This window comes from Protobothrops mucrosquamatus, unplaced genomic scaffold (genome assembly GCF_001527695.2).
Source record: "Protobothrops mucrosquamatus isolate PMUCROS unplaced genomic scaffold, P.Mucros_1.0 scaffold_65, whole genome shotgun sequence".
NCBI classification, from domain to species: Eukaryota; Metazoa; Chordata; class Lepidosauria; order Squamata; family Viperidae; genus Protobothrops; species Protobothrops mucrosquamatus.
The window spans coordinates 463,063-481,480 of NW_015386141.1; the positions used below are offsets into that span (position 1 = coordinate 463,063).

General features: G+C 38.5%; 1 protein-coding gene across 1 annotated transcript in view; it reads right to left on the minus strand.

Moving 5' to 3' along the window:
- Positions 1-18,418, minus strand: part of CRADD (CASP2 and RIPK1 domain containing adaptor with death domain) — a 31,564-nt gene extending 13,146 nt beyond the window's left edge. Inside the window, exons 1-2 of the mRNA XM_015812813.1 lie at positions 18,237-18,418; positions 15,298-15,596 (exon numbers count right to left, since the gene is read on the minus strand). Of these exons, the coding sequence (XP_015668299.1) occupies positions 15,298-15,595 (298 nt within the window). The 5' untranslated portion in view covers position 15,596; positions 18,237-18,418. The remainder of the gene's footprint in view (positions 1-15,297; positions 15,597-18,236) is intronic.

The window sequence follows — 18,418 nt, forward strand, 5'->3', positions numbered from 1 at the left end:
GGGGGGGGGATGTGGGTTTCATATTATATTTGTGTTATATTTGTATGTTTTTTCTTTATGATGAAAATAATAAAAATCTTTTATTGGAAAAAGAAGGAGTCAATCATACTCTCTAGCCTAATACAATTTACAGAGTTGTGTCAATAGCAACTAAAGAGAGCCACATACATTGTCTTGAACATTGTGAGAAATATATGAATATAAATAAATAGTAAATATGATTTGCATCTTTTCAGGATCCAATCTGTTTGAACTCCAAATTCCCAATATGACTTGGAGATCAAATCTTAATTATGACTATAAACTTTTAAAAGTTTTTTAAATTCTTATAAAGAATGTCACATGACAATAGCTTAGACACTTTTCCTAAAATCTTTACCATTGTTTCTAGTCTTTCACTTTAATCTCCTAATTAAAGTATTATTATCCAATTACTGAGTAAAAACATTTTTTAAAAAAAATAGCACTTCAATTGTTTAACTGCTTTTAAACATATTAAAATATCTTTTTAAAAGCTCAAAAGGGAGTATCAGAATATTTTTTTGAACACAAGTATTTCAGCATTCTGTAGCCCTCTGGATTTCTTAGAGATTGTATTCTAAGAAAAAAGAGGAGGGAACGGAGATATTTTTTCTACAATACAATCATTAAATTAACACAGGGATTTTGTAAACTAAAACAGGGGAGATTTGAAATCCATGCTGTTTCCTGTCTTCCTGGAAAAATCTTATGTTAAAACAGTTTGAATTACATAAAAGGATTAAGTGACAGCTGTGAAAAAAAAATACTTTGTCGTAAAAGCCACATTCTTTTTTGTTTTAAACATATTTTAATTATCTTGCACCTATTCTAATGTTCTGGGCATCGAAAAGATCTGTATTTACATTCCTTCCGATATTTAATAGAGTAAAGAAATGATGTATTACGATTGAATTCAAAAGCACATGTTAGTCCCACTTTACTTACTAAATAGTAAAAGAAAAATAAAGCAAATCAAAGTTCTCCAAACAAACAACAAAATCAAAAACTATACTGTTAATCTGCCAGTCCAAAACTTCAAATGGAGATGAATTAAGGAAGAGGAACCCAGAAACACGAGCAATTAATTCAGCTCAAAAATCCAGGCTTTAGTTTTGCTATTCATAAATACTTTTTCAAAACATTTGGTTTCCCTCGATCATATTTTTGTGCTTTTGTCTGCTACTACACAATACAAGAATTATGCACCAGTGGGGGGAAAAATCAATATACTAGACAGATTCTGCAATTTTAGGCAAAATTATATTGGATATGCTCCTCCTTAATGGAAGTGTCCATATTTCCTCATGCTCCCATGGAAAGTGAGGAAGCTAATCTTGCACTTACTGGGGTGTTGACTCAGATGGGATGTGGGGGGGGAGTACATTTGATTTTAATTTAAAATCCAGCTATAATAGGTACATGAACAAAGGCAAATAATAGGTACATTTTGTATTATCTTTACTTAGATGCTTGTAAATAAACCATGCCATATCACTAATGCTGTTAATCTCAAATTTACCATTTGGAGTAGTTGAAGTTAGCATGAAGATCTCAAAACCACTATCCCATGTAATTCTGAAGTATATCTCACAGCCTTAAAAATCTCCACCTGGAAGAATACAGAGTGATAGACAGATATTTGTTTGTCAGTCTTTTTTTGTGTGTGCAAGTTTTATGAATTTAAAGCAGAAGGACAAAAAATCAATTGGGGACAACTTCCATGAATCTTGAATTGTACAATAATATTTCTTAGAAAAAAAGCCAGATCATTCTTAGCAGGGATATATGCAACACCTGTCCTGGAATTTAACCATTACTGAAACACTCGGAAGCTGTTTTTTATTAAAACAATTTTCTGTTCCTTAAAAGCTTTATAGTATCTTTTTATCACAAGATACAGGATGCACAATTATAGTTTTATACAGTATCTTCTGCAAGTTTCAGTTTGCGTTTAAAAAATAGTAGTAGTGATGGGTAGTATTTACAATGGGAACAGAAGAGCAGCCTAATTTAGTGAATATTTTCTTCATTGTGATTCTTCTAGTAAAGCTATAATTACATACCTAAGCACTGCTATTTGCTGATACTGTAAATCAGATCTTGCTTAAAGTTAAGATTATTTCTGTATTTGCTTCTTTTTTAAAATCTATCTCTATATATATGTTTGTAGATTAATGGAGAAACATTTTAATGTTAAAAAAGTTATATTGAATTACATTACAAAAAATGTGGATTTTAATTGTTTTTGAGAAATTGTGTTTTATATCTGTCATGGGGAATTGTCAAAGTAATTATTTTAAGAAATTGCAAAAAAACAATGTCTAGATATTAAGAACTGGATTCAAGAGATAATGCAAACTTTTCTATCTGGTTAAAAAATGTATTATATTTCTTTTTGCTACAGATTTCATAATGTTTTACGTTTACATTGCCCCCCCCCTTTTTGTTTTCTGTTTTGTTTCTTATTGTTGATCAATTGGGGCTGCTTTTCTGGATTTTCTTTTTTTCCTTGCATTTTTGCATACTCTTTCTTGAAACTTGTAGTAACATATTTTTAACGGTTAGGGTTATTTCCTAATGATGAGTACCCAATTCAGTGAATTCCATTGATAAAATATCTGCTTTTTTTTCTCCAGCACTGTTTGTCTAGCGACAAGCAAAATATGACATGCAGTTGTTGGAAAGAAAATGAGAAAAATGCACACAGGACAAAAAAAAAAACAGCACACCATAAATATGGGATTTGATTACGCGTGAGTTTGGGAGTTATTTATAAAGGTTTTGCCATTTCCCCCTCCTTTTCTAAATATATTGAACTATGTCCAGGTCTCCATTTTCATATTTATAAAGACTGAGTATATTTGAAAAACAGCTTATAGCAAGTAATTTTGCATGACTGTAGAGGGCCCATGTGAAAAATGTAGAAGTTGTGATAATAGAAAAGCAATTATGATACATAAATTATTTGATTTCCCACTGATTTAGTATCAATGCTTTTTATCAGGATATGATTAAAATTCAATAAATTTAAAGATAAAATTCTTATAATTTTTTTCTAATTGCCTTCTAGTATTTCTGAGAATAAAATCAGAGGTCAACGTTATTTTTTAGTTTTCCCCTTCTCTGAAGGGCAGCAGTGCATGTGATGTTTAATTTGCAATATCCAAAAACAGAGAATAAATTAAAACTATGTGCTACAAAGCGATGACACAGAACATAATGATAAACACATTTCCTCAACAGTAACTTAATGGATTGTGCCCTTTTTTAAACAAAATTGATTATCTGGTGAGAGCTGTTGAAAACAGAGGAAATCTGAGGTTATAATTTATTTATTTGATTCTGCCTTTATTACTTTTACAAATAACTCAAGGCACTGAACATATCCAACACGCCTTCCTCCACCTGTTTTCTCCACAACCACAAACCTGTGAGGTGGGTTGGGCTGAGAGACAGTGACTGGCCCAAAGTCACCCAGCTGGCTTTCATGTCCAAGGCTGGACTTAAAACTCCGAGTTTCCAGCTTTCTAGCCTGGTGCCATAACCACAAGACCAAATTGGATCTTATGAGTATATAAACAAAGAACTTATAAGGCTACTGAGAACAACAGATTTTTACCCTCTCCAAACCAAGTCAGAAAATATCTCAGGTTTAATTTTCAATAATCTTGGAGTATAAGGATCTTGAGATTACTTATTCAAAATTAATATTTAAAAATTGTTTATGTAAGTTATTCATCTAATAGAAAAATTTATAGAAAGCATATTTAGTGAGGGAAAAGGAGGCTAACTCATGAATAATGAAAGTAAAAGACATGGAGAAAAGTTTTCAAATTTTACAGAAATTAATTTCTGCCATTCAGTTTACTGTTTCAATCTAGAAAACAGGGTCACAATTAAAATATAAGCTGCCTGAAGACTGCATATCTCCGTTCCTAGTAAAGAAAACACTTATTATTCAGAATAAGCATTAAAAGCATAACAGAATTTGGAAGATAAAGCACTACAGTTGCATGAATTTGCCTAGAATGGTTTCGATTATATTTTCCTAGAAACATTTAGGGAATTTAACTGATGCTTTCATTATAAAGCATCTAGTTTGACTAATACAAGACAGAGTCATATTCTGTGTATGTTTTAGATCTAGAAACTATAACAATTATAAATTAAGAGTATTTCTGTTTTGTGATCCTGTCTCTCCACCTACCTACTCTTTTTAACTAAAATTCAGACTTCCCAGGAGTATACATACTGAATATCTTCAAAGTAATTAACATTGTATTATCCTGGATAGTTAAATAAGGCATGAAGACTAGAAACTAGGAGACTATCAATCTTGTCCTGCCTTAGGCAAGTGACCTTGGGCAACTCACTTTAACCTGAGGAAGAAGACCTACACAAGGACCAAAAACATTGTAGAACGTGAAATCATGCTTGTTTTGCAGGATGCCAGGCTCCCATTCAGGTTTTTAAAACTAAATAATATTTCAAAAATAAGTAGAACAGGGAATTTGCTAGTCAACAGGGAATGAGTTGTGAAAGCAATGGAAAACACACTAGGGACACAAGCAATAAATATGGCAAAAACTGGGGTAATAGAAATATCCTATCAATTAAGCTCAGTTAAGAAAAAGAAAAAAGAAAATTGCAGACAAAGAAAACTGTCTACCTCAAGGTCAAACCAGCAATAATAAGGCAGAATTAATTAACATAAAAGCTATTTAAAAAGCTTTCCCACTCTAAAGCCACTAATAGATAACTGAAAAAAGAAAAAGAAAAAAACAAAAGAAATCATCCTTACTGCTCGGTTGCTCCAAAGTTTTTTTTCTCTTTGAAATAAAGTGTAGGGTGGGAAGAGGAAGGGGAAGATTTCTCCTTAGCATCTTCAAAGTTGGGACTGACAGTGTTAGCAGCCGAGAAAGCCTCAAAAAAGACCAATTCCTCTCTTGAGTTACCCTCCTTCTGTTTAGTTCACCACAAAGGCTTCCCTTTTTCTTGAGCAAGAACATATCTCTGCAAAGATGCCGTAACATGAAATTTATCTTAATTCAAATAAATGATCTTCAGTTGAAGGCAAGTTTATCACTAATAAGATTCAGAAAGGTAAAAAGACTGACAACACAAGGGGGATTGAAATCCTCTATTATCCAAATGAAAATGAAAGCAATGGCAAAAATATTTTTTGTCTCACTATTTTAGAGTTTGACAAAGAAAAAAAAAGGAAAAAAAAGAAAGGTTGTGGAGAACTGCTGCAGAACAAGTAGAAAACAATCACATTTTAAAAAACCTAACATTGTAGTCAAGAGGCAATGAAGAAATACATAGTTTTTTGCTCCATCATCATTGAGGAAAAGATTCCAAACCATAAAAGAAAGGTTACTTTAGTATTATAGATTAACACTTCTGGGCAGGAAAACCATTTATTCATTTTATTCAAAATTTTAACACCAAGGATATCCCTGGAATATATGTAATTGTAGTATTAAAACCATGCTCAAACTGCTCAATCTTACCTAAGTTTTATTTAGACCAATGGTGGTAAACCTATGGCACGTGTGCCAGAGGTGGCACTGAGAGCCCTTTCTGTGGGCACGTGCACCGTCACCCCTGCAGAATTTGCCAGAGTAATGAGCATATGGCGTTTGGAAGCAACGGGGCAGGAAGTGAGCGAACAAGCAGTGTTGGTCCCCCAAGGATGCCCCGGAGATGGCTAGGGACTGGCCCCCACCATCCTGGCTCCGGCCAACCCAGCAGCCCCCAAGGCGCGCACACAGGGCCGACAGCATCTGGCAGCAGGGGCTCCATGAGCAGTGATAGCGGAACTGGCATCACATGGAATCGGGGGAGCACGTGATGTGGACCGGCAGACACGCCTACTCCATCCCATCTCTTTTTGGTTGGAGAGCTGGTCGCCACTGGTCATCATCTCAGCACCATCGAGGGTCTTGCCCTTGGCCCGCGGGTGGAGCGCATTCCCCTCGCGCACCTCAGTACCTACTGTGGCCGCCAGCCACTTGCGCAGGTCCATTAGGCCACCGCCCAGAGTGCAGGCCTGCCCAGCACGAAGGAGGCGAAGCAGTTGGCTAGGAAGACCCGCATAGAGGTGGTAGAGCATGCCAAGAGCCAGCAGGCAAAAGGCCACCCTGAGAGGGGAAAGCAGGATCCCCATTGGTGTCATGGCCGCCCAGCCCAGCAGAGATGGGGGAAGGTATGCAATCCTAGCTGGGACTGGGGGGGCCATGGCGCCGATGAGGATCTGGTTTTCCCCGCTCGGGGTGGCCTTTGGCTTACTGGGCGTGGGCGTGCTCTACCACCTCTACTCAAGCTTGTTAGCCGGCTGTTTCGCCTCCTTTGTGCTGTGCGGGCCAGGTGCTTTGGGCGGCGGCAGCAGCCTAATAGACCTGTGTGAGCTGCTGGCGGTGACAGCCTGAGGGGGCCAAAGTGCATCAGGTGTGCGAAGGGAACAGGTACCACGCACGCGCCACGGGCAAGATCTGAGAAGGGGCCGAGATGACCAGCAGCAACCTGCTCTCCAAATGCAAGCAAAAACAGATGGGACAGAGTAGGCGTGTCCAGCAGTCTGCATCACGTGCCTCCCCCCTCCCCTACTCTACCTGCTGCTGGAGGGCTGGCCCGGTATTGGCAGCAGGCTGCGGAGCCCCAGAATGCGCTGGTCGAGGGGGCGGCAGGCTATGGCTGCTAACAGACACTGTCAGTCCCCATGCGCTCACTGGTCTTTGTGTGTGTGGGCTGATGGTGTCAGACAGTAGCTGCCCCGGTTCCTGCCTTGCCTTGCCCTGCGGCAATAGTACCTCCGTCCTGCCCTCTGCCTCGCCTCGCCTCACCCCGAAGGACAAGCCTCCTGCCCACCACCCCACCCGCCACAGAACCCCCTATATCTCCCCCAACCCTGCCCGGCCTCCACAGGCGTTCCATGAGCAACATCAAGGTGGTCACACCCACCGCAGCCACACCCACCCCATCTGCCATGACCACCACAGCCACGCCCACCCAGTGGGCCACACCCCACCCACCCTGAGGGCACCACAATGTTGATGCGGCCCTGGCACTTTGCGATAAATAAGTGGGGTTTGGGGTGCAGTTTGGGCACTTGGTCTCTAAAAGGTTCGCCATTAGTGATTTAGACTGTCAAAGAAAGTAGTTGGCATTATATTACAACTTTTATAATGCTGGGTATGCAACCATTTTCTGTAGTAATCCAGTAAAAGAGAACAAAAATGAAGAATTGGCAGCTAATAGGGATAAATCTCTTCCAATTTTCACCAAAAAGACAGCAGATGACCGTATGTCAAATTACGTTTCAGTAAAAATATATTGTTGTGTCTCCAACTGCTTGTGTAAAAAAAGAACAAGTGAAAGACAAAAAAGCAATTGCAAAGAAAATGGGTTTTATGGAAACACAGAAACTAAATAGATACAGTATAGAGGAATTAGAAATGTGTTCTTAACATTTTGAGAATGATTTTTACTGTTCTTGGCATGGGTAAAAAAAACACCACCCTCATATTTGATCAACATCACTTGAACTCCAGATTAGAACTCCAGGAACTAAGCTAATACACCCATCACATCCCATAGTTGTAGAAGCCTTTCTACGTCATCCCTGATCCATGGAGGCCGCTCAAATCAGAGTTCAAGGTTGGTGGCAACATGATTGTGTGTGAAGGTTTGAACCTGTTATCAGGAAATACACCCTCTTCCTCAAACATACTCTACTATAAACACCACCACCCACTACTCCTCCCCTGTATTGGTAGGATATTATTAGTTCTTACTTTTTATTTGGCTTAATAATAGGCAGTCTTATGTCGCTGGATGTTTAAAAAATGTAATATTTTATATATTTAAATTAAATGTTTAAAATACGAAAGACATAGTCTTTGTTCCCTGATAACAAATGGGCTAATAATCTTCAGGTGATCAAACTATAAAAATATTAGTTATTATCTACTCTAGTCATGTAAGAATCTACAATAACAAAATAGGTGATTTTGGTGTGATTTTTGTAGAAGCATTTCTCAGGCTGCAATGCAATGCATTCTTTAAATTCATCAAAAGGTTATGCAAATTAAGAAAATGGCAGGAATGTAGGACTTTTCTTCAGAATCTGCTCTGCATTCTAGAAGACCTCCAACTCTTTCAACAGAAACTCTGCTTTAGCCTTCTCTCACTGTGCTGGATGGCAATTGGTAACCTACATTTTCAGCGATCCTGCCCAGGAAACTATCTCCTTATGTACCTCAAATGGAGATCATAGGCACTGAAAAACAACTTCTTTTTGGAATAGAAAATATAAAGTTCCATCAATCCAAGACGATGAAAAGTGAGAACTGAGAGGATAGAGTCATACTTAAAAGGAGGCCTTTAATAGGTAGTCTTTATAACTTGCATTTATAGTAAAGCAAGAAAAAATAATGCACCGTTCCTATTCAAAGAGAAATAGGAGCTTCAATATATGAGAGTGTGCCCATAGCACATAGCCACACAGACACACAGAGCCCAAAGAGACTAGCCTCTCACACAGCAACTGTGCAGTCCTTCTGACATTCAAAAGGTCAAAATACAAAATGTGAAGCCATTTCTATAATCAGAAACTGCAGGGAAAACAGTAGTCCCATTCTTTTCCCGGCCTTAATCCCAGCCTTCCAGCTGAAAGGGTATGGACAGCCAGCCTGGTATGGGATTGGCACCAGGCCATATTCACAACAATTAGATATTAACTTTATTATTTAGTGCATTATGAATCATTATGTTCATTCAAATATGGCACAAGTCATGCTTTTAAATGCTTTGTTTTAGGCCATGGATATGCAATAGTGTCCTCTACCTAACTCTGAAGTGTCATCTCCCAAATCCCCTGACAGCTGTGGTTGACGAGCAATACTGTAGTGACAAACATCTGGAAGATGCTAAGCTGCCTACTTCTGATTTAAGATTATCTGTCTAAAGATTATCTGTCAAATCTGATTGAATACCCCTTCAGACAAAAATAGCTCTATGAATAAGCTAATCCAAAATCACAAAACAGGAAAGAACGGGGTAAAACTGCTTTCCTACTCCTATTCCTACTCTCCTATATGATTGATTGTGTATCAACATATTTATATATATGGGGGAACATTCATCATGAACAGATCTATCCACTTTTTTTTCAGCATTAAATCTAAACTCACATCAGTATAGTTAGTATTTAGGAGCAGAACAAAGGGAGGAAGAAGGAGAGAAATAGAAAGAAAACATCCCACAGGAAACTTAACTCCACCCCACAGCACACAGTTATCATTTTACAGAAACATACAAGTTATTATAACTTGCTGTTCCTAGAAAGAATTAAACATTTCTGCCAACAGCCACAACTTTTCTTAAAAACTGTAAACATTATGCAGAGGCTTTCAGACTATTATGTCTTTGCCAGTATTCCTCCACATAAATCTTCAGTTAGGAAGTCATCTTACTGCCTGATTGGCTAACACTAGGCAGGAAACTGCTTTTTATGGTGACATGGTAAACATATCCACTAGATGGATCAAACAGAGGTGAAATTGCTTAGAAATCTTCTTTTGTTGATAACTGGAGTCTTTCTGAATCTGAAGCCTACTTGTTAACCTGAAATCAAGATGTTTATGAGCATCACACATTTTTTTCTGTTGCTTTTATTGTTTAGCCAAGTATACAATGCAGGAAACTACCCAATCTCATAGCTGAAATACTGATGCTTTAATTAACCACCTAGTTTTGGACAATGTAACTTAATGGAAAATTAAAGTGATTTTGGGGCCATAGGTTATGGAAATACGTAACTACTCTTTATATGTCTTAACAGTTATAATCTAAATAAAATAGAACAAAAGAATGTCTGTAATATATAGCTTTAAGTTATCTCTTGTTGGATTGAAAAGCTCTCATCTGTTGGGCATGTTCCAATTATTTCCTTACTTATTCAAGTAGTCTTTGACTTATGACCGTTTGTTTAATGATGGTCTGGAATTATGACAGCATCAGAAAAGGTACTTTATGGACCATAGACCACTTTTGGCCTTTGGAAAACATTGCACCACCACCACCACAGTCACAATAGTGCTTGGCAATTTTTTTGCATTTACCAAGCTCCTCAAAATCATGTGATCACCATTTGCAATTTCTGCCAATAGAAAGTAAATGGGAAAATCGGCATGGAAGGTTGCAAGCCGCTGTCACCTGCCAAGAGGACCCCATGCAAGCAGACACAATCAGGCATGGAGCTAAATCCTTGGCAAGGAGTTTTTTTCAGCCAGACCCCTGGCTCAGAGGGAGCCAAAATCTAAGTAGGATTTTCAGTCTGAGTGAAGGGAAGTGCAGTAAAGTTAGGAGCATAGGATGCCTCAGGACAGTGGTGGTGAACCTATGGCATGGGTGGCGAACCTATGGCACTCAGAGCCCTCTCTGTGGGCACGCACGCCGTTGCCCCAGTCCTAGGCCTTCAGCTGGGTTTTATAAAACCTTTTCGCTTTAGGCCTCCACCACTGTGTGCAAAAAAAAAAAAAAAGGTTCAATCAGTCAATTTCAACTTCTCGCAGGGAAAAAAAAGATCTTGCAAAGTTGGAATTGATTGAACTTTTTAGTCCCACCCGTCTGCTGTTACCACTGCAGCCACGGCCACCCAATTGGCCACGCCCACCCAAGGGGCCACACCCAGCCGGCACTCGCCGATGCATAAGTGGGTTTTGGGTTGCAGTTTGGGCACTCAGTCTCTAAAAGGTTTGCCATCACTGCCTCAGGAGAAGGGGGAAGGGGAGTCCCTGGAAGGCTCAGTGCAAGCTGCATGCAAGTAATTCCCCACAGCTTCTCCTAGAAGCCCCAGCCTGGCTCAGTTACCTAGGGAAGTTCCAACCACAGGATGCAAAGTTAAAACTGCCCCAGGAAGCCCCAAACGTGGCCCAGCAAAGAATCGCAAAGCCGCAGCCATCTTCCAGTCCAAGGTCCCTGCTGCCCTGCACTCCTGCCTCTGCCTGAGTTTATCTTCGCCACCTTCTTGCTGCCACTGCTGATGAGGCATGCGCGACCTGGCCATTTGCAAGTCAGCTGCTGGCCACGTGAGGCCTTCTTCCCCAGTCTCATAATGAAACTGCTGTGCACATCTTCAGGAAGAAACTGCTGTGCACATCTTCAGCTGTTTTGTGAAGGGACAGGCTTGGCATGCCTCAGCAGCAACAGAAACAAGACGACAAGAAAGGTCAGCTGAGATCGGTGCAATGTGGGACAGCAGGAGCAGCAGAGTACAGGGGCCAAAAAGGGAAGAGTTGATGGGAGATAGAAGGTTGGGGGGAGCTGAAGTGCCCCTTCAGTCATAAGTATAAATAGGCTGCCAAGTATCTGAATCCTGATCCAGTAAGCATGGGGGGTGCTACATCTGTCACTTCAGGGACTGGGCATATGTACCATTCATTCAGTACCAACGTAACTTGTAATTCAAGGATTATCTATGCAGAGCAATGCCTGTAATCAAATGTGTTTATAAGAAGTGCAGGAGCTGCCAAGATCTTCCTGAAGCAGAAGCTGCACAAGCATGGGCCTCCTATCTCATGAAAGAGACTATTATGCAGCTAACAATTAGTAAGATAATGGTTGAACAATGGATAAGCTGTTCTTCAAAGATTATTCTAACAGTAGGTGGCTGTTCATTTACCTAGATGCCAACTACTCACAACAGGAAACATGCTCTCTCCCAGCTTGCTTCACTACACTGTAGAGAAGAAGCAAGAGATGAAGGATAATTTTGTAACATTCATGAAAAATGCATTTGCGAATGGGAATGTAGAATCTGTTTCACTAAAGAACGAAGTCAAAGAACGCTAGTATTTCCTAACCGTTTGCAGATACCAGGGTCAGTACAGATGTATGTGACTCACCTGACTTTTGGGGTGAGATATCATCAATATGCTAATGGTATCCAGTTTTATATCTCTACCAAAGGCTGCCCGAGTGATACCGTGGACACCCTACCTCAATGCCTGTAGACTGTAGAGGCATGGATGGGGCGCAAGGGACTTCGGCTCAACCCAAGCAAGACTGAGTGACTTTGAGTGTTTGGGCCTTCTGGTACCAAGGTTTTTCAACCTCTAATACTACTTAGGATGGCACTGCCTCAGACAGACTTGGTGTACAATCTGGGAAACATTTTGGACTATGTCTCCTGCTGGTAGAGCAAGAGATAAGTGTGGTGAAGACGGCCTTTGCACACTTCTGGGTTGTGCACCAAATGCATCCATGTATGGATCAGAAGGCTCTGCTCACTCTTACCCTTGCAACCTCCCATTTGGACTACTGCAATGCACTCTACATGTGGCTGCCCTTAATGGCCATTCAGAAGCTTCAGCTGGTACACAACGCAACTGCACAGGTTGTAAATGGTATTGTCTATTTGATACATGTTAACACCACAGTTGAACATAGAATGAAAGTATTATGCCTTTGATAAGTCAATCATCAATGCTCAGAAGAATGGAGGGAAATGGGAAATGTGGAAACTTTCCCTATAAGTTTTTGAACAGCTCTAAGTCCCACATGCTCATGCTTTCATTTCCCTCATTACATTGTACACAAACAAATTTGGTCTCTTTTTCAGATGCTTCAGCAGAGACTTATCTGAAATTACATATACTATGTAAGCTTGAGTCTCAGAAAAAAAAGGGCCCAGCTGTCTGAAAACACTATTCCAAATTGGATTTGCAATGCTCAAGACAGAATAGAGCTAATGTGGATTGACATGTACATTCAATATAACATAGTAAAGATTTACATTTATCACTAAGTTGTATTGGGATATATCTGCAACCAACCAGAACACTGTAAGCAACAGGGTTGAATGCATCAGGAGATGAATATAACTACAATAGTGGCATTATGTTTCCACTAAGCAGAATTCTACAAACCACATTTCAAGGTCAGAACATACAGAACAATGTGTATAGACACAGATGGCATGGCTTACAAAGCCAGAATTCCCCCTACACTGTAAAAATTCATTGCCAAGTACATAAAACTTGTTTATGGAATATCTATGCAAAAAAACCTGCCCTCAAATATCTCTCATCTTTAACATCTCATCTAAACATTAGCTTGTTTCACATTGTTTTGTGTTTTTTAAAATGGTAAACTCTGTTATGATCTATGGAGCATCTCATGTATATTTCTTGATACTCTCTCCCAAATCCTGAAAGTATCCCTGCAGTTCTGTCATACCATATCTTGCACCTGCAATAGCTTCTCTCAAGCATGAAGAATCATTCTCTACAATAGAGGTCCTTAACCTTTTTGTGCTTTGAGACTCTGCTGAAACCTACAGACCCACTCTCAGAGAAACTTATCTAAAACAAAATACATGGACTGTATAGCTATTGGAAATCAATTAGGGAAACCAACTATGCTCAAATAACCAAAATAACTAAAAATAAAAAATGTAATATGAGTTTTTTATTAAGCCATTAAACCAATAACAAGACTAGCTAAATTAGTTTGAGCTTAATGAATATAATTTTTCCCCATCCAAGATTAGTCCCCTTGAAATCTCCATGGTCCAAGTTAAAAACTTCTGCCTTACAGTAGGGGGCCCCGAACCCTGGACTGCGGGCCAGTACTGCTCCACAGCCTGTTGGGAACTGGGCCGCAGAAGCGAGTGAAGCTTCATCTGCGCATGCATGGAATCTAGATAATGCGTGAAACCACACATCCCCACTGCCACCGGTCTGTGAAAAAAAAATGTTTTCCTGGAAACTGGTCCCTGGTACAAAAAGATTGGGGGCCGCTGCTCTACTACAGCATCCATAGAACAAGAGAATCAATAAGAAGGAAGGAATTTCTAAATGTAATTCCTAAATGTATTTTCATGGAAAATATATTTGAGAATGGACATGCAGAATCTGCATCACCAAACAAAGAAATCAAAGAATGCTGTTATCTCCTAACCATTTACAAAAACCATCAAGATCGATGGCCAACAATAATGCAAAACCACACAAGAGTGAACAAAATGCAGTTAGTATATCTAGTCAGCCCTATATTAAAATTTTACAAGCTGTAAACGTTGATTGATAACATGAATATATGGCAGAAAATGTGGGAAACTGGTGTTAAATTAACATTATTTAAGAGAGAACTTCTATAAAATGATATACTAATAGCATATATGATACTGACTAAACTGCCAAAAATGTGTATGGGAGTATCAAACCAATGTTGGAGATATGAAAAGGAAGAGGGGACCTCAAAGTGTCTGACTGGTGTTGCCCACTATATCCTGGTCTCTATGTTGTCAAACAGAGGTACACTCAGCTCAGTTATGATGTTTTGAGTACCCTTTTGGCTAAAGTCACAGCTATTATTAATTCAAAGCCTCTGATTCCTGTCTCTACTGATCCAGAATCTCCTAATAACTCTTACTAACTTTTCATTCAGAAGATCTGATTGAACTTGGCACTACTTGAGGCGTTCACCATCAAGGACCTGTACAAATGTCAGCAAAGACAAAGTCTCACCAACTCATTTTAGAACGCCAAACTATACAGACAATATCCATATAGCAGTCCACTTAATAGAATTCCAAGTGGGTGACCTGTTCTGTTGAAAGACATGTATGTAAACTATATTCATGGCTTATGGAATTCATCACTCGAAATATGTATACTCAAGATTAAAGTGTTTGCAAAGCAGAAATTAAATAAAGGATCATAAAACTCCCTTCAGATTCATCACTGAAAGATGCATAATTACTATGGACCAAACCAGTACATATTAGAAATATTCAAACTGCATCCAAAGCAGGAAAGAGGCTTCATAAATGGTGTGGCTATGATTACTGTACCTATCACTAGATCCTTAAATAAATTATGCCTTTTGCTAATTATATGGTCCAAAGAAATGCATGTTTGAATTAAAGCGGCAACCTTACCATTTATTTATCATCTCTCTAACTCAACACACATATATTCCCTAGGACCATGCAACTACCACATGAGTGTACAAATGATATGGTTTCTTTAAGTAGTTATTGATAGGCACAGCTAACATGGCAATGTTGGATCTCAAGAACATTTTATCAGGAACAATTTTTGTTGCAGACCTTGAACATGTTTTGGGGGGGGAGGGTATATTAAATCAGACTGTTGCTACTTGTGCATTTTTTAAAAAATTAACCTGATATTAATTCTAATGTAATTTTGTTATTATTAATAATATGAACTACATTCTCAAACTACTAATTACTTAAACAAATCTTACCTGCAGGAGTCAGTAGCATAATTTCATTGCGCTTTGATTCAAGTTTTTCTTTCACCCATGGAAATTCTTGTAAGGATTCTAGAAATGCTTCAAATGCCTTAGGCCCTCTTGTTGGAAGGATGTCAAGAAGCACCAAAGTTTTCCGTTGATTAGTAACTTGGGCCCTTATTTCTTGCATATGATTGTCTGTTAGAATTTCTTCTTGATAGAGATATTGAATGATAAGGCCCTCAACCAGCAGCTCTGCACACAGCTCCAGGCGCAAGGAGCGCAGAACCTGCTTGTCTCTGGCATCCATCCTAAGAAAGAAAAAAATACGTAAGTGGCCAACTTTGAAGTCCTCACTTTGGAATCTTATCAATATGCATTTGTAAAATGTGTGTGTGTGAGAGAGAGAGAGAGGGGGGAGGGAAGAAGGGAGAGGGAGAGAGAGAAAACGGCATATTGCAAAAGACCCAGAAGACCTGTATTTTAATATTTCATCACCACTGGTAGCTGTTGTAAAGATTAGGACATATCTAAAATATAAAGACATCATTGATTATGATTTATCACTTTAAGCTGGTATGTTTTAAGATGATTTCTTCAGTTCAAAGGTAAGTTTTAAAGACTCACATCTATGGCTTTGGTGTGTACAACACATGCTCTTTCCAACAAAGAGAAATGACTAGATTTACAAATTACAAATTACAAAAATCATGTGATCTGTTTGGTTCTATAACAGAACAATGTAAAGTCTAGTTGATTGTAGTTTATTCAGCAAATAAATTAAACATCCGAAAGCTTAACAGTTAGGTTGCCAGCATGGGGCTGTTTAGCTGCTCCACCTATTTTTATTTTACTTTAACATAAAGAAAATGTAAAGCTATTGTGCTACAAAACAAAGCTTCCATTTCAAACATGTATCCCAAGGGTGTTTTAGGGTCACACACAGATCCCCCCAAATTTGTAATGTTTGCATTTAAAAAAAATGATAAAGAGTCAACTGCAATCCAGTGGTTTATTTGGAAGTGTGTTTATCTACTTCCCCAGTGGACCTGCCTTTAAGAAAAAAGTAAAGCTAAATAGAGAACATTTTAAGAGCATGGCTATCTGAGGAATTCTGGAAGTTGAAATGTACACATCTTAAAGTTGCAGAGGTTAAGAAACATTGAACTAAAGGAATGATGGGCAGCAGCCACACCAGTTTGTTTCTTGGTAGATGGCTGATTGGTTTGACCACGCCCATCAGTTATTTGTGAGAGGATCCTTAATATACTCAGATTTCAAAATGTGCCCATTTGTTCTAAAAGCATGGGCAGCTTAGTTCAGTGTGTAAATCCAATTATTGTCTCATGCTCCTCCTTTCTCTTAAACTATTGCAACAAGTTCAATATTTCTGAACATAATTTTCTTTGAAAAATGTCTAGAAATTCACCTGATTTAAAATATAGTATTATTTTGACTGGAACTAGCTGAACAAGCTTCATCTTCTAATTTGTTTTTAGCTTTGTTTTTAAATCCATAAACCAGGTATGTCTAACCTTTTGACTTGCTGGGCTATAGTGAATGAACAGTAACTGTCTTGGACAGCACATAAAATATATAATATAGCTAATGTATATAAATAGCAAACATCCCTTTTAAATATATTTTTTATAAAATCTTGTGGGGCTGGATTATTAACTGTCCAAGGCCACTGATTAGACACACACACACACACACATCCTCATGTGCTCCACAGTCCACCTAGACCAGGGGTGTCAAACTCACAATGTCACATGAGGTATGGTGACTTTTTTTGCCATTGCCAGTTTCGCTATGATGCATCTGGCCTGCAGGCCAGCAGTTTGACATCCCTGACCTAGACCTTTAGCACAGATTCTGTTTAATATTCTTCACTGGCAGAAACCTAAGTCAACCATTATATTATTGTAGCAACAACTTTGGAGCACCTTAGAAGAAGCACTCCAGTGTCTTCTAAGAAATATTGACATTTGTGACTGTGACCCCTTAATTTAATCCTGATTTTCTTAAAACTGTCAGTTTTATGACACAATGTTAATACCATCCAATTGAGCTTTGCTTTTCCATAGATTGATGTGAGCCACTTTAGGAAAACTATTCAAACAAAACCTGCAGGATTGTAAGACAAAAATAAATAGAAGCTCTAAGGGGACCTGTTCCAGAAAATAATTACAATTACCAACATATCAAACAGCAGAAAATATTACAAAAAAAAAAAAGCAATCTGAGAAAAAGTAGCAGAAGCATTAAGCCAGATCTGACTATTTAAATGGTCTGGGTAATCATGCAAGAAGTTCAACATATTTACATTTCTTGTAGCATTTTTTGTTTTTAAATATGTATGTACGTATATTGATTTTTAATTTGTTTTTATTGGATTGTTTTTAACTTGTTGTGAGCCACACAGAGTCACTTAGATGAGATGGCAGGCCATGCAAATTGAATAAATAAATCATGATTTATCTTTTTTCATGAACTCCAGGATAACATATTGGGATTTTCCCCACAAACCCTTCTATTAACAAAGTGAGAAGAATCCCAGGTTTCCTTATTTTGTCTTAATTATTTTTATACCCTATATCCAGAACCCAATTTAAGAACCAGCTATGCTCAAATCATTTTATTTTGGACGATCATATAAGTAGCTTTCAGACAATGCTATTCTTTCTCTTAAAAATTATGCATGCAGCAATAATAGTCTACTCACAACTGAAAGCCATTACTTGCAAAATGTAATTCTTTAAAGTAATAACATTTTTAAAGTAAAAACTGCAGAACATTGCCCTAGAAAGAAAAACTGCAGAGAAATGAAGTCGCAGAAGGTTTATATAAAGCCTAAGAAAATAATCGGACTGCTCTGAAAACTCTCCGTTGGGAATTATATAATCAGCACAATAAAAAGAACAAAAAAGCTGTTTCTTTAAAATACTTACAAAATGAGGCGGAAATGTTATTTATTAACTCCAGGCGTAATTCTGAACTGATCCCCCTGCACCATTTTTCCTGGAGAGAAAATCGCTAAACAGGAAGTGCTCCTTTCCCACATTTCTTACAAGCGAGAGACCTCGATGAAAGGCGGGCGCTTGAACCAAACTTGCGCGACGATTCGAGTCGG